This window comes from Lactuca sativa, chromosome 9, assembly GCF_002870075.4.
Source record: "Lactuca sativa cultivar Salinas chromosome 9, Lsat_Salinas_v11, whole genome shotgun sequence".
Classification (NCBI taxonomy): Eukaryota; Viridiplantae; Streptophyta; class Magnoliopsida; order Asterales; family Asteraceae; genus Lactuca; species Lactuca sativa.
In genome coordinates, this window is record NC_056631.2 from 144,708,175 (window position 1) to 144,726,586 (window position 18,412).

The 18,412-nt window shown below is 33.7% G+C and overlaps 1 protein-coding gene across 1 annotated transcript; it reads right to left on the reverse strand.

Annotated features, from left to right (window-relative positions):
* Positions 1–4,905: 4,905 nt before the first annotated feature.
* LOC111886142 (putative UDP-glucuronate:xylan alpha-glucuronosyltransferase 5) lies at positions 4,906–13,609 on the reverse strand. The gene is made up of 2 exons (XM_023882368.2): positions 12,794–13,609; positions 4,906–6,078 (listed from the first exon to the last, which is right to left on the reverse strand). The coding sequence occupies exons 1-2, from the start codon at positions 13,494–13,496 to the stop codon at positions 5,183–5,185; spliced, it is 1,599 nt and encodes a 532-aa protein (XP_023738136.1). The 5' UTR covers positions 13,497–13,609; the 3' UTR covers positions 4,906–5,182.
* Between the last annotated feature and the right edge of the window lie 4,803 nt (positions 13,610–18,412).

The following is an 18,412-nucleotide window of genomic DNA, read 5'->3' on the forward strand; positions in this document are numbered from 1 at the left end:
GACTCGCCAAGTTCTCTTGCTACTCATAGTCGTGATAATACGAGCCAACTCGTCAAGTTCTACCTTGTACAGAATCGGGACAAATCGACTCAACTCTTCGAGTCCCTCTTTGGACTCGCCAAGTTCATCAGTCTATTTGAGCCATCTTAATATATTAAGCCCTAACTCTTCAGATCTAAGCTTCATACTCCTCATATACCCTGAAAATGTCCTTTTAAGGGTAAAGTTTCCAAATTTACCCAATAATACCCCTATTTGACGAGTTTAGCTCAAACCCTAAATCTTTGGGACTTAGATCTTGGTCCACAAGTAATCCCAACTCCAAACTAAAGCATACAAACATAGATCTAGGCCTTAGACATCATTTGAACATGTAAAGCTTCTGCCTTTTCCTCCATGCATGGCCTTTTGGGGCATAAAAGACCAAGATGACATCTTAGAGCTTGCATAGGGGCTCCAATGGCATAAAGTTTGCACCTTTATGCCATAACAACCCTTAATGATTCCAGATCTGAAGGTATCCTCACTTGGGACATCCATATCCCAAGGTTAAATCTTCTTGGACCAAAAACCCAATAAAGAGAAAATAAGGAGATCTAAGAAACTATTAAGCAAGTTAGAGACTTGATTACCAAAAAATGATGAGGATGAAAGGAATTTTCTTGATCTAATATCTTCTCCTTGAATCCTCTAGCTTCTTCTTCTTCCACAAGCTTCAAGACACATAAAGATCACTAAAAAATGGCTCACAAGCTCATAATGCATTAGGGTTTCTGAAACTAGGGTTTGGGACTTGGAGGCTGGAAATGAGGCCAGCAAGTGGGGATTACGATGCTTAAATAGGGTGCAAAACCCCAAAATTAGGGTTTCATCCTGGCAACCCTACTCGTCGAATTGAGGCTCTCAACTCGTCGAGTAGGTGACTTAAAATCCTACATCCATTCTAGTTTATACTTGACGAGTTTGGGGATCCCAACTCGTCGAGTAGCTCTACAAAAGTGAATAAATTATAATTAAATGTGTACCAGGAACTAGACATTACACACAAAGACTACAAGCACATAACATATCCTAGTGTCCTATAGTATATTGAGCAAACTCACCTCATTCTACTGACAATCAAACAAATGGTCATTATAGACAGACTAACCAAGAGTGCACATTTCATACCGATTACCGAGAGCATATCGGCAGAGAAGTTGGTTGACATTTATGTCCAGGAGGTGTTAGTTCGACACGAGGTGCCAATTTAGGTGGTTTCGGACCGGAATTTTTATTTCACCTCCAGGTTTTGGAGGAACTTTCATGAGAAGTTTCGTACTTAGTTGTATTTTAGTATGATGTACCACCCTTACACCGATGGCCAGAGCAATAAGGACATGCTATAGGATTGTGTGTTGGATTTTAGAGGGAGTTGGGAAATTTACCTTCCATTAGTCGACTTCTCTTACGATAAAAGATATCATGCCATTATTGACCGACCACCATTTGAGATGTTGTATGGAATAAGGTGCAGGACCCCGGTTTGTTGGGGGAAGGTCGGGCATTGGGTCATGGGAAGCATAAAGGTGGTACTCAAGACTACTGATATGATTCAACATGTATGTGATAGGTTGCGAATTGCACAAAGCCGAAAGAAGAGTTATGCCGATCGGCGGCGTTCGAACCTCGAGTTTCAGGTAGGAGACTTGGTTCTTCTGAAGGTGTCACCTTTAGGAAAGGTGTCATCCGATTTCGGAAGTAGGGAAAGTTGAGCCCTAGATTTATCGTACCATTTAGGATTTCAGCCCGAGTGGACAAGGCTGTATACTAGCTGGATTTTCCTCATGAGCTCTGCAAAATCCATAACACCTTCCATGTGTCTCAACTTCGGAAGTGTGTGGCCAACGAGTTCGCAGTAGTACCTCCGGATGATATTCAAGTTGACGACTGCCTGAATTATATGGAGAGACCCGTGGTGATATTAGGTCGGAAGACGAAGGCTCTGCGTAGCAAGGAAGTGTCACTGGTCAAGGTCCAGTGGAAACATCGAAAGGGCTCCGAATGGACATGGGAGCGCAAGGTAAAGATGCGAGATTACTACCCTGATTTTTTTGTGGCAGCAGACTTCGAGGGAGAAGTCTAGTTCAAGTAGGGGAGAGTTGTAACATCTATTTTTCCAGATGTTGCTTTTAGACCCTTTACTTATGAGATGTTTGAAAAATAAGTCCCTAAGGGCAAATCCATGACTTTTAGGTGCAGCTTGAGTACGTTGGGTGTACACCTTGGTACGTTGGGTGTACTAAGCCCCACGCCAGCACAATGTGCATACTCCAGTACGTCGGGCGTATGTGATTCAGAACAAAACCCTAATATTTAGGGTTTGTGCACTAAGTAAAACACCATTATGGCCCAAGACCTTTCCCTTTATCAACCTCCATCCCAAGATCGACCCTCCTTGCAAACCTTAGTCCATTTTGAGCATTTTGAGCTTTGAGTTGTGTGCTTCCTTGTGTGTAAAAAACGAAGGTCAAGGAGTAGGGTTTGCTCTCAAGACTTTGGATCCAACATCTTTTCTTCATTGTGAACCATTTGGAGGTATAAAGCTCCAAACTTAGCTTATGTTTCTTTAGATCTTAGTTAAGCCTTGATTTTCATCTTTTGTCCCAAAAACTAAGAAATTGGTGAGTAAAAGGTACTCCAAAGCATTTAAGGTGTCCTTTCAGACGTTTTAAGGCCTTATAAGTCATAAAAATACAAGCTTGGATCTTGATTTGTCCCCATGCAAGAGTCATGGCGAAGAAAAGGTTTGAGTAAGCTAGGTTTTAGTGTTGGGTTTCTTGTAGCCATACAAAGGCATAAAGTTTGCAACTTTGTGACCTTAGGGGTCTTATTAAGCTTAGATCTAAAGTTTGGTCGTAAGGTCTTAAGGCATTAAGACCTTGTAATGAGTTTTGCCCTGGGATGCATACGTTGGGTGTAAGTCCCAGTACGTCGCACGTACTGCACCTCAGCCATGACCTTTTCTTGCTCCGGCCAAGTACGTTGTACCTACCAGTTGGTACACCGAGCGTACGGACCAGTCCAACTTATGTGATTTTTGGGCCCTAATCGTTGGATTGGACCATAGATTTTGGGCCATTTCTAATTTTAGGCCTATATTGGACTTTGGGTGATCTTTGGGGTTGGGCCTAGGATTTTATTGGGCTTAAAAGAAAAGGATAACTTGGCTCTAGACACTTAAGGGAAAGACCATGGTTTCGCCCATAGCAGGAAACGATTATATGACTATGCTTTGTTCCATAGTATTATTGTCTTTCATGTGTGGTATGTGGTACTTGGGGAACTTACTAAGCTTTATGCTTACAGTTTATGTTTATAGTTCTAGGTACATCCAGTTCCAAAGGGAAGAGCCCAATGTGATGGCACAACATCCTTCCCTCATGATTTCCGCATTCGATATATTTGTACTCTGATGTTTTGGATATTATGATTTGATGTTTATTCTGAACCATTTAATGAATGAGTTGACTAGTTTTTTAAAAAAATTTACTATTATTTTGGGCAGTTACATTCTAATTAATATATTAATCACATAATATATTAACAAATCATTTATTACTATTTACTAATCATATAGTAAATAAATAAATCAACCTCTCTCTAAAAGTCATTCTACATAATTACTAATTCTGATTACAACCCAAAAAAGATTTTGCTTCTATTTGCAACTTTATATTAATTTATTTATAAGCTTAGACGCCGTAATCCAACAAAATACACATACAACTACACATACATGTACATTCGTAATAATAGTAAACATAGTATTAATAAAAACATATATAGTTATATACTAAAAAATTAATTAAAATAAATCTAATAAGAAAATAATAACAATAATAATCAAAATAATGGTAATAATAATTATTGTATTTAAATTAAAAATAATATAAAATAGTAAGAATTATATTTATATTAATAATAATATGGAATTACAATTGTTATAATAATAATAATAATAATAATAATAATAATAATAATAATAATAATAATAATAATAATAATAATAATAAGAGAAATCTACAGAAAAGTCTCAAATATTTGGAAAAAGTTTCAATAAAGTCCTAAAAGTTTTTTTGAACAGAAAAATCTCGATTATTTAACATTTTGCCTAAATTAACGAAAAAGTTTTTTTTTTTTTTATATTTGAACTCATATTGAAATTTTTTTGCAAGAGAGTGTTATCAACTTTAACTTCTTAAGCATCACCAATAGTTTTTGTTGCTTTAAACTTTATTAATTAGAAATAAGATCATTTTGACCATGTGCAAGTAAGATATAAGATCACAAATGAATTATTATGGGTATGATCTACCTAACTCGAGATGAATTAATAAAATGAAGATGCTCTACAAGGTTTTTTGCAATTTATGACGCTCGATTTCAAGTATGAATAAATGGATTTTGCTACTCAGGTATATAATAAAACTAAAGAGGTGAGATCGAGATCGTAGTGTGATCGGGTTCATTTTTCACTTATAGAATCTTAAAATCGTAAGATCGTAAGATCAAAATCGAGATTTTAACAACCTTGGGCCAAACAAAATGAGGGCAAAGGTGGAAGAAAAAAATCTACATTTTTGTTATTATATTTTCTATGAAATTCCAACAGAATTATAATTTTAAATATTAATTCATATTTTGTTGGTAATTTATAGGAAACTACCGACACTTTTCCGACAAAATCTGTAGGGATATCTAGTTCCAGAGGAAATTTATAGAAATTTGGTCAGACTTCATTTTTGTCTTAAGTTAGTAGAAAATTAGACAGAGGTTTCCTACAAAACACTTTCGTCCGAAATATTTGGTAACTAAAACCAAATATTCAAGTAGTGAACAAACCAACGACCGAACAATCAAAGGTTTAAAACAAGAGGAAACTGTTTATATGTTTAACGATAAGCTTTGAGGCTATGTGGGATGAAATCAATTATTCTTAAGAGTTGTACTTTATAGAAAATAACTGTGTAGTCCTAGTCCTAGTTCAAAACAATTTCCCTTCTCCTCATTTGTCTACATAACCAAACAAAAACTAAATTGATCGGTTCATTTAGTTTTTTCTGACACCTAATCACAAAAATAAAAAAAAAACATAGTGAATAAGAAACGTAAGTGGATTTATATGATATTACACCCATTGTCATAAAACCATATGCAATGCCTGTCTCTTATCTTTCACCTTTATCTTCCAATGCCCATCTCTAAAACCAGCGTTCTTTGCTATCCCTCTCCACTTCCTTATCCGAACATCCATATGTTTAGTCAAGCCACAAAAAGACCTCAGATCACTAGGCATTGCATCGTATACTTTCCACCATCTTTTATGAGCGGAATCACTAGCATAACGTTGACGACCTGACATATCCCAATTACAATCGTAATCTCTATAACACATCCACGGCTTCAACCCCAGATAATGAATCGTGTGCACATTTTCCGGAATTTTGCGTCCTGGGTTGTCTGTACCTTCAAAAACCTTGAGATGGTTTACCTTGGTATGAAATCGATGCCACCATGTAAATGCTTCGTTGAGAAAACCCTGATCACCTCCATTATATGATGTGAAAGTGAATCGCTTTTTCATCAGGCCATTGAACATGCACTTCGATGGTTCTACCACAATAACACCAGAGTTGAATATATATTTATCGTTTCCAACAGCCGATAGTTGAGGATAACGAAAGAACGCGTCTAAGTTCTTTAAGACAATAAGATCCGCATCTATGAAAATAACTTTGTCGTACTCAATGAGCTGCCATATTCGAAGTTTGCTATAGTTATACTCGTTATATGCGCCTTTTTTTGCATGTGGGCTTCGTATGCGTTGTATAAGCTTGATCTTCCATCCAGCAGCTTTTAGTCCTCTGAGGGATTTCTGAGATATAGAGTCATCGGCAAGCAAGAGTAGGTCTTTGGTAGAGTTCGTTTGCAGGATGCTTTGTGCCAAAGATATGGCACCACAAACGTACGTTTCAGAGGAATGAAGAACTGTTACATATGCCTCTCTTGATTTGTATGCATTAGACGTCGATCGACCTGAAAAATTAATAAATAGCAGTAAATAATAAAAATTTCCAAGCGTGTTTTTGGTGACATTCAGGGTTTATGGTCAGCATCCCCTATTCACCTTATTGATTTGAAAATTATTTGTATAGATCTATATATATATATATAGTCAATATTCGTAGTATATGGCTATACGCGGTGTCAACAAAAATGCATTCTGACATTTATTATTCAAAAGTTCTGAATCTTTTAATTTCAAATTAAATTCACATTTTCAAAAGATATCAACGTTTTCTAGGAAACCTTTTTTTTTTCTTTTCAAAAAAACCAAATTCAATTAATTATAGTTTTGTTTCTAGAAAGAGCTTGCAAAGTTATCTTAAGGCTACTTTAGAAATTTAATCAAATTAATCAACGATATCTTTTCGATTATTTATGGAATCGCGTTGTACTTTTTGAACAATATGTTCGCTTACATTTTTAAAAATGAAAATGCCTTATTAATCTTTTAGTCCTTAGCCATACAACATTTGTAATTTTTTACTTTCTTATTAAAATCTCGTATCTTTTGTTTTACTAAGATTTAAGTTTATTTATGTATCTTCACTTAAGTTAACAAAAGTTATTGTAACCTTTTTTATCAAGAAATATTTATTTTAATACTGTACATCCCAAGCTTATTTTGTTTTTGTTATTACATTAATCTACTTATAGTGTATGAAATAGAGTAAATGTTCCGATTCAACTTTATTATTCACTCTATAAATCTACTATAATAAATTAAGGTTTTTTTGGCGCATGTCACGTTCTCATTTAACTTGTTAAATACTATCATTTTTGTAGTTGTTTTGAATTAATTTTTTTTCTACATGTCATTTTATGAGTTTTTTCTATTTTAATAAATTTCACATAATATTTTAACATAATAATTACAATAAATATACTAATAAATGAATATCAATTTTATCAGTGGACTTATATTCTTATTTCAGAATTTTCAAATTAAAGTTAATTAGTTTATTTTGTTTATTTATTTAAATTTAAAAGATAAAAAAATCAATTTTAATAATTCATTATTTTTCTTATTATTTTATAAAATTTAAAGTTCTTAAATATTTAAACTTTTATATTTAATTTTTTTTAATTAACACATGTAATACATAAGGCTGGTGGGTGTAGGCAACATGTTAAGACATGTTATCATACCTAAATTTTGCCAACTCATATGTCATGTCATCTTTAACATCATTTGATTTATGTAGGAAATGGTGTGCAAATGTTATAACATGTTAAGAGATACAAAAAGAGTTAGAGAGAGAGAGAGTGAGTGAGATAATGACTTTTAATTGGTTGATTCCCACAGTACTTCCATGGTAACATTTTTTAACATAACACCAAATAAAATGAGAAGGGGACAGTGTTCTGGTGTTATGACGCCGTTATGGGAGCTTCCAAATCAGCATAACGCCTTATGGCGTTGCCCATACCGAGTAGACTGAGTCCTACACCTAGTACTTAAATGAATAGTTATACTCTAAATTTGTAGCATAAATTATACGTACAATCATCCACAAAATTTATTTTTACAACTTAATTATATAGTGTAAAATAGAATCCAGAATGTGGTTTGAAATGAACAATATAAAGTTTACTTTAAACTCTAAAAAATAGTGCATAAATAATGCGTGATCGGAGATATTCTTATTTGACAAAATTCACATTGATACACGAAAAATCAGAAAACCAGCCTACAAATTAGAAAATAATCGAGAAAGTGAAACCAAAAGCTAAACTATTTCTAAAAAAACAGATTGGATTTCACAAATTGATTTTTTTTTTTGTTTTTCTCCCCAAGATTATAATTTAAAAGATAAACCGTTGAATACCAATATTCAGAAGAACATATAGATATACAATTACACTCCCCCAACAGATAACTGTGGGTTCGAACCTAAAAGACTTAAAATCGAATTCAACATATACCAACTCAAGTTTTTCTTTAAATTAAAATTTGAATAATAATGGTTTCGTTTTAGGTTGTTAAAAGATGGCCCATATTACGCCAAAAAAGTATAGGTGCACAATGAAACTAGTTATCTGATTGAATTTAACCGCATTGCATTCGAGATGTTTAAAAACCGAAATAAGCGCATATAATTAAAACTAGTTACAAACTGATCTTGTGAAAAAAAAAAAAGTTGGAAATCAATAAAACAATATTAAAATCTAGTTCATAATTTCTAATGAAATGAATTTATAACTGAACTGACTTTGGGAAAACTTGTTTATTGTGAATACCTTAAAAATCAAACAAATTTTGATTTCGATCAGTTACATTTACAGAAAAAATTCATATATGTTTATATAACTGAAACCATAACGGTACCTCGTACATTATAATTTGATGTTCACTAAAAGGTTGATACTCGAATCAAAATTAACTTATTAAGTATGAATCATGATTTTTATTGTTACAAACCGTAAAAATTAAAAATAAAAACAAATTGATTAGAAAATGAAATATTATTTTGATCATGCACAACTAAAGACATATGATCACAAATAGATTATTATGAGTGTGTTTTGCTTAATCTTAAATGAATTGATAAAATAATGATGATTTACAAGATTTCTTGCAACTTGCGACACTTGATTTCAAGTTTAATAGACAAGTTTTTGATATTCGACTATATCATAAAGCTAAAGACTAGAGAGGTGAGATTGAGATAGTAGTGTGATCGAAATCGTTTTTCACTTGTAGGATATGAAAATCATAAGATTTTAAAATCAAAATTGAGATTTTAACAATTTTGTTTGGATTATTTTAACCGTTGAGTTTCTTTTTAGAAAAAAAAAAAATAGAAACATTAATGTTATATCTAGTGGGTTGTGATTAATTTAGATTACCATATATTTTATAGTTATGTAAATCTAATTGTATATTGTATATGTAAGTTGTTTGTTTTACTTTAACAATAAGTCTGTGGTAAGTCACTTATTGTCAGATTATTCTTTTATGTTAATAAATTTATTATTAAAGAATTTACTTTGTTTGTGCAAATAAAGTTTGGGATTTTGATTTTATATTTGAGTTGTGTAATCAACAATAATATAGATAAATATTTTTAAAAGTTAAAATAAACTTACTCGTCATCAGTAGAAAAATTGCCCCCTACAAAGGATATTTAGGTTTGTCCATTGTTGGTTAATAATCTTTGACGAACAACGTAAGAACATTTCATAATAATTGTCTTTCTTTACATTTTAAATATACAGAAAATAATTTAAAATGGTAATAAATAACACCAAATTTGTTCTTTAGCTCGTTAATTTTTTATTTGTATCCAATAATCAAATCAAAATTTTATTTTGGTTTTAAAATACCAATGATTATGATTTTTAATGATTAAAATAACAACGAACATCGTCATTACCCTTATCACGTCTAAATAATAGCCTATTGTATTCATTTTTTTCTCAAACCACAACTTCAACTAAATAGATTTTTACCGAATAAAATGACAATGTCACAAAACAATATGGTTTTTAGTTATTATCGAGAATATACTACCACAACTTCAACTAAATAGATTTTTACCTCTTAAAATAGCAATATCACAAAACAAAATGACAATGATACCAATTAATGGTTATCGGTTGTGGTTTGAGAAAAATGATTACAATATGTTTTTAGTTGGATATGGCAAGGGTAATGATGATGTTCGATATCATTTTAATCGATAAAAATCGTAATCACTAGTTTAAAACCAAAATAAGAAGTTGGTTTTCTTATTAGATACAACTAAAAGTTTAGTGAGCTAAAAAAACAAGTTTTGTGGTATTGGTTGTCATTTTAAGTCATTTTTCTTTGAATATATCATATAACTTAAATCAAATTAAACTTGCTATATATATATATATATATATATATATATATATATATATATATATATATATATATATATATATATATATATATATATATATATATATATATATATATATATATATATATATATATATTACTTTTGTTTGTAGCCCCTTTAGTTTTAGTTTATGTGTTTCGTCCTTCCCGCAAACTAGAGTGTAATGTGAGGTTTTAGATTTTCGAAAACTGTACCACAAGGGTTCTAAATTGAACATACGGTGCGGTGCACTAAAATGGAGTTTCATATGATATTGCCCGTTTAATATTATCATTTATTAATATTGTGTAATTTTAGTTCTTTTCGTGTGTATTATATATATATATATATATATATATATATATATATATATATATATATATATATATATATATATATATATATACACGGTAATGAATGAAGATTTTTTTTGTCATTTCTCATATTCTCATTTAATTTGTTAAGTGTGGTTATTTTGAATTAATTTTTTTTTTCACATGTCATTTTATAAGTTTTTTCTATTTTAATTTTATATAATATTTTAATGTAATAATTATAATAAATGTAGTAATAAATTAATATCAATGTCATTAATGAACCTACCTTTAATTTCAAATTCTCAAAATTAAAGTTCATTAATATTTTTTGTTTATTTATTTAAATTATTTGTTTAAATTTAAAAGAAAAAAAAACATTTTCATTATAATAATTCATTATTTTTCGTATTTTCTTATAAATTCAAAGTTTTCAAATATTTAGACATTTATATTTGATTTTTTTTTTAAATTAACTCATATAAACATGGGTCTCACAACTAGTATATATATATATATATATATATATATATATATATATATAATATTTTTATTGTAAAAAAATTAGAAAAAAAATTTAATAATGGTTTTTGAACAATGATATATTGTATAAAAGTTTATAAATTTCTACCTATATTTATAAAAAAACTTTTTTATCTTACAAATTAACTAAAGGCATCCACAATCCATTGAACTCTATATAGAGTTCAACTGATTGTCAAATCATCCATTAAACGTCTATACAACACCACCCACAACCTATTAAACACATATTCAATCATAATGATCATTTTAATATTTCTATTGAACCATTCAATTATCATTCAATTCTACTCTATATCATTACCTATAGTCCATTCAACTTTTATTCAATTATAATTATCACCGTATTCAACTCTTATAATTCGTGTATTATGGATGCTTTAACCAATGAAAGAGTGGAAGGAACCCGACTAAAATTGTTATATATATGAATTTATTATTGATAAATCATGTAAAAGAATACATCGGCCATATGCTTAACCATATATATGAATTTATTATTGATAAATAATATAAAATAATACATCGCCCATATACGTAAAGTATGTAACAGTACATAATTTAGTACCTATCAAACCAGTCTATGGACGAACTATCAAACCATTATACCTTTTAAAAAGAACAACCCATTATAACTAATTTTTGAGGATTTAGGCTCACTCAAATTATCGTACTTTGTGAACTTGGGATTGTTGATGTATTGCAATTCCTTCGACAAGAGTTAAAGTGGAAAGGAAAGATACAATACAATTTGGATGATCCCAAGAAAGTCAACTTTTTATTTTCTCAATATATTAAATAAGCAAATTTAATCATTTCTTTCTTGATGTTATGCTTTATGTATAAAATAATATTATTTTTAATATATAATACAAATTATATATATATATATATATATATATATATATATATATATATATATATATATATATATATAATAGACGTTTCCCTAAGCAAAGCAGCAATAATAAAAACTCTTTTGACAAATAGTTTTTCTTACGGAAAATTGTTATTAAATTTTATTATTAATTATTATATAATAAAATTTTTATCACTTTTAATCAAAATATTAAAGTTTAGAACTTATATTTATATTGTTTGTTTATATATTTGTAGTAAATTAATTATTATCGGTGCCTAATTTAAAAAATGTAAATTAATTTATATAGATGAATTTAATATATTAAAATTATTATTTTGTTCCAAATTATTTTTTTAATAATCATCTTTAATTCAATTCTTCAAAATTTTAGTAAATATTAATGATTTTGTTATGTATAGTTGATTTATAAATAAAAAAATTTATATCTTATACCTGTTTTATCGTCTTAAGTCACGTTTTAACAAACGATATAACTCGTTATGACTTATAAACTTGAGCCTTAACAGTATTGTCCCGTCACCCTCATATTATTTAGAAACCTTTACCAAAATATACAATAATGTAAATGGTATGTCAATTAATATTTATTTATGTAACAATGTTATATTAATAACTTTCTGTATAATATTTCATTTTTCGGTAATTTATATATGCATTATAATAATATTTATATATAGTTAATTTATAAAACTACTGCGTTATAGTTTTTGTTTCAACAAGTTAATTAAACATATAAAATATTGGGCATCTTTTTACGTACAAAAGTGGTTGACGTAATTATTTCGTCTATAAACATGAATTCTTGATCTACAAACAAACTACTAAATCTAAACAAAGTTCTAAACTTATCACTGGATTAGATGACATGGTAAAAAGATATGTTGAATTGTATAATAAAACTAAAGGAGACATATATTATCATGTCTTGTCAAAAAGAACAAGTCTAATAATATATTTAGTATACATTAGCTTTGCGTGTATATATATAAAAGAGGGGGTCCAAAATTGACTTAAAAACAAATCAAATTTGTTTACGTAAGTGAATTTAATTGTGAGCAGGATGAATAATATAATTATAATAAAGAACAAAGAAGGATTACCAGGAGGTTGTGGAGATGGAATCATGCAAGAGCCAACAGGCATATTCACCTTCTGCCGGAGTCTTTTCATATCTGGTTTATATATTCGATAATCACCTTCTTCCATTATCATATCATCGCACCTAAATATCTCCCACATTGGTCCTGACCACCCAATGAACACCACATACACCTCCCTATCACCACCATCCTCCCACCCACTATTTACCAAAACATTAGCAACGACTAAATTCACTTGCAACCTACCCACATCCCGACCACCGTCTGGAACCCTTGCAACCACCACGTCCACCACCCCATATGACTGAGGCATAGGGATTTCTGGGCACTTCATCGGACCCCACTTCCCATCTTCATCCACCCACTCGGGGAACAAGTCCTCCCATTTTATATCTCTCCGAACTCTTTCAAAATTTATGGTGGTCACGTCAGCAAAGCCGTCAACTTGTATATCATTAGCTCCAATGTTAACCAGCCCGAGTTTTAGCTTATCAGAACGGTTCTTGATCATGGACCGAATTCTGTCATACCAAGGTGGTGGTTCTGTGGCTAGAAGGTGGAGGGAGGTGGCTACTGGTTGAACATGGTTATCAATGCGGAGGGTGGTGGTGGTGGTGTGGATTAGAAGCGTGATGGTGAGACAAAGGAGGAGCAGGAAGAATGGGAGAGATTTTTGCTTTGAAAAGAATGGCCTTGAAGCCATTCTAATAATATTTTGGTGAATTTCACGTCTGTTTGTATGCTGGTTTCTATAAATATGTATGTTGGATAGGTGTTTGATGGATGCACGTTGGCCGTTTCATAATATGATTTGGTGGGAAGGACTTTCTTAGAATATGGTGTGGTATTTCCGCCCTTCTAAAAAAAAGAATATATATGGTGTGGTATGATAGGTCGTACAAGAATTTTTTATATGTTTTAGGTTGAATTCAATTTTATTAGTAATTACTACCTAATACCATTTTATATAAGTTATCAAAGATCATTTAGTTTTTATTTAAAATCGTTTGCAATCATTTGTAATTAAAAACTCTTACCAAAATAAGTATCCATTTTAATATTGCAATTTTCTTAAGCGTAATTACAATATTGTCCCAATGGTTGACTGTTTAAATAAAAATAGTTAAAAAATGTTAAGAAATTTTTTTTTGTGGAATTTGTCATTTTACATGATTTCGTAACACAATGATCTCCTAACAAACGACAAACCTAAGGCCATAAGGTTTAGAAAAAAAAAATGAACCATGAACAATAGACAACCAAGGGACAATTCTATAGTTTACTAAATATTAGAAAATTATAAAAGAGATAATGACTAAACAAGGTAATATATTTTTGGATTTTTACACATTTAATCACCAAGTTTTTTTTTATTCATATTTTCTCATTGAACTTGTTGAACCGTTTAAAAAAATCCTTATGACCTGCAATCATAGGTTTAGCCAGTTTCCGGCGAGTCTTCGATCATCTTCTCCGGCGAGGATCCGATATTTATGATTTTTCTGGCAAAACATAATCTTTTCAGAAAACAAAGATTAACTCGTCAAATATATTTCAAATTCAAGAACACATACACTATATATATAAACACACATACATACACATCATATCACTATTCAAGGTCTTCAACCTCCGAGCCACCGTTAAAATTGAGTTATAGGGTTTATGATTTTCAGATGATGGTGTTCAATGGAGATTGAAAGGTGGTATGTGTTGTTCGAAAATCGACTTCAGAAAGGAGAGAAGAGAGAAGTGAAAACCCATATCGGGGAACAAGATGATCTAAAAATCAAGCATGAACACACACATACTGATCTAAAAATCATTACAAAAACTGAAAAACCATATCGGGGACCAAGATGATCACGATGAAGATCTACAAACAAAGAAGATGAACACACACACACTCACTCACTTTGATTTCTAGAGGTTGAAACACATACATCAGATATATAATGAACACATACATACATACATACACATCAGATTACTGTTTATTGTCTTCAACCCCCGTTCATGGAGTAACGTCCCAAATTCAAGGTCAAAAATTTCTTTTAAAAAAAAACATTACTAAATCATAGTGTATAGTTATTCAAACATACAAAAAGGATTTATATGACAAATCATAGTTTCATTTCCAAATCGCGTGTTTAATTATCAGAGTAAAACATCCCAGGTTAACTTGTCATGGTGTGTGCACTGCAACCCTCCCGAGCTCCTTTTCTGAAAACCGGATACCTAAAACCAAAACTGAAAACCATAAGCACGAAGCTTAGTGAGTTCCTCGGATACCACATACCATACAACCAATTGATCCAAACATTCCATACTTAGCCAAGAGCCATACAAAATCAACATACCATAATCAAGTAAGGTGCTATGTGCCAAACATAGTATTGCTAAGGTGCTATGTGCCAAACATAGTCTGGTGGTTGTGCCACGGGCCGCACGTGGTCTTCCTGGTCCAGCATGGGGCCATTCCCTAGGTCTTACAGACAGGTGCCAAGATCCACCCCTGGTCTTTCATGCAAGTATCACAAAGACAACTATACATACTACTCTACTAGGCTACTCCGCATATAGTGTGCAAGGAGCCACCTCCTGGTCTTTCATACACAATGGCATATAGTGCGCCAGGAGCCACCTCCTGGTCTTTCATACATATGGCATACAGTGCGCCAGGAGCCACTTCCTGGTCTTTCATACATGTTGCCTAGGGCTAACCCCCGAGTCTTCCTATCATACATAATAACATACTGTGTGCCAGGAGCCGCCTCCTGGTCTTTCATGCATAATGCCTAAGGCTAACCCCCGGGTCTTCCTAGCATACATAAACTAAATGGACCGGCATTCGTGCCTTAGACCTATATAAACAGTGAGGAGACTCACCTCGCACTGCTGAACTGTGCTGATAATCCTCTAGCTGTTGCCCGACCACTTTCTGAACCGCTGCTCCCCTAGCTCTTCGAGCTACTAGTACCAGTAAAACGCTTAGTTCCAAACTGAACTCTAGAAGTCAAACCAAGTCAACTATGGTCAAAGTCAAAGTCATGGTCAACCTTCCAGTTGACTCGACTCGCCAAGTCAACCCATAGACTCGCCGAGTCCTTAACTCAGAAACTCCCATAACACGACTCAACTCACCGAGTCACCCCAAGACTCGTCGAGTTCAACGATCTCTGAGTCCCTTCCTGTCCAACTCACTGAGTCACCACTCGACTCACTGATCTGTGTCTTAACCAGAAGAGGTTGGGAAGTTCTGCGACCCGACTCGTCGAGTCCAAGAACAGACTCGCCGAGTCCTAGACAATCTTCAACAGACTCGCCGAGTTGTTCTTACAATTCGTCGAGTTCCTGCCTATCTTTGTAACGAACGAAAAATACAACCAATTTAAATTTTTAAAGAAAACATCTCGATTTCATTAAATCTTTACAAAAAGGTTTTCAATACAAAACATTTAACGTGTTCCCAGAATCACAATACTACGAAATCATGAGGAGCGGTACGATCACGCCTTCGCCTTGCCACAGTCTCCTGAAGAACCTGAAAAACATGAAACCACAACTGTAAGCCTGAAAGCTTAGTGAGATATCCCCAAAATACCAACCACAAATACGCTCTTCCAGGCCACGACCTTCCGGTCCAAATCGTATTGCCTTCCGGCCTATAACATAAAAAGCATACATAACATAACAGAACATAGAACAGCCATGTATATTGGATCAAACTCCAGTCCAAGCAACCGTGTGCACATATCATATAATCATCTAATAGTTCACAGTCAGCAAATCGATCAAACAGATCACATAGCATATGATCACCCTAACCAGGATACCGACCTAGCCGATCACTAGCATAACATCACCCTACGACTCAGCCAACATACTAATTACGCACATACGCCTTTCCAGGCCATGACCTTCCGGTCCACATCACAATGTCTTCCGGCCCACAACATATAATGCCTTCCGGCCCTCTACATATAATGCCTTCCGGCCCATATCATAATAACAGACAATTACCCGGATTTCCATCCGATAAAGGGTCGGCCTTGGTGCCTTAAACCCTAATGATATAGTGAGGATAACTCACCTCGAAACTGCCGACTGAACAGATAACCCAAGCTGCTCCGCTCCCTAATACGATCTCCACCACTGGACAACCATCAATGCACTGAACTCAAAACAATAATCAACAATTACCAAAATGTCCCTTGAAACCACTGGTCAACCCTTGGTCAAAGACAAGGTCAAAGTCAACCCCTGACTGACTCTACTCGCCGAGTCAACCCGATGACTCGCCGAGTCCCCATACTCAGAACTATCCTCAATCCGCGACCTATCTCGCCGAGTCACCCCGAGACTCGTCGAGTTCAACAACTCCGAGTCCACTCGCACACAACTCACCGAGTCATCCCTTGACTCACCGATTCCTGACTCGACCAGCAAATATTGGAACTCTTCGACAAGACTCGCTGAGCCCAAGAACAGACTCGCCGAGTCTAAGGCTATCTTCAACCTACTCGCCGAGTTGTCATACAACTCGCCGAGTTCCAGGCCATCTTCATCCAACTCGTCGAGTTGTTCTTCCAACTCGCCAAGTCCCAGCTCATCTTCAAGCAACTCGTCGAGTACACCCATGTGACTCGCCGAGTACCACCGGTCTGAATCCATTCGGAAGCATTCCAGGCCATGCAATTGCTCCAAAACATAGATCTAGCCTCCTACAACTCATCCATCACGTAAAGTGGCAACCTTTACGTGAATCCATAGCGATCTGGGCCATTTGCACATTTGGCTAGGGTTTGGGATATGATGGCTCCACTAAAACACTCCAACACAGGGACTTTCATGCTCTCTGATCCTTCTCCATTCCAAATCTGAGGTAGCAACCTCAGATCTAACCTCTAGACTCCAATTACATCCAAAGACAAGTTCCCCACAAACCCCAAAATGAAGAAACAACATAACAACAGCCCAAGAACGAGATATTACCTCCAAGGAACGTCCCAACTGCAATGAAACTTGAATCCAAGCAAAGCCCCTTGCTCCAAGCCTTCAAACTCCCAAAATTCCTTCAACAAACACCTCCTTCAAGCTCCCAAATGAGATATGATCATTCACACACGAAGGCCAAGGGTTTCTGGACTTGAGGATGAATAAAGAGGCTTAGAGAGGGCTGTTATGTTCTTTATATAGGGCTCAACCCCGAGAATTAGGGTTTTCTCCACTCAGCGCCTACTCGTCGAGTCCATCTTACTGACTCGCCGAGTCGGCTACTTAACACGCGACCCAGTCGCGACTCTACTCGCCGAGTCCACCCATGGACTCGCCGAGTCACTCTTTCCCAATTTACTCTTTTAGCCCTTCTACTCTACTCTTGATATTTCGGGATGTTACAATTCTCCCCCACTTAAATTAGGCTTCGTCCTCGAAGCCTACAACAATTCAAACCCAAAGATACTCCCACAACGCGCCACCTGGCCTTAACCGGGCCAATTCCTCAAGGCATACCCATCGAAACTCAAACACTTTCTCTTTCCTTACGGTGTCCTGACCACCGTCTGTGACAACCCGATATTTCAACTCTTTGTAACGACCAAAATGGGTCAAGTATTG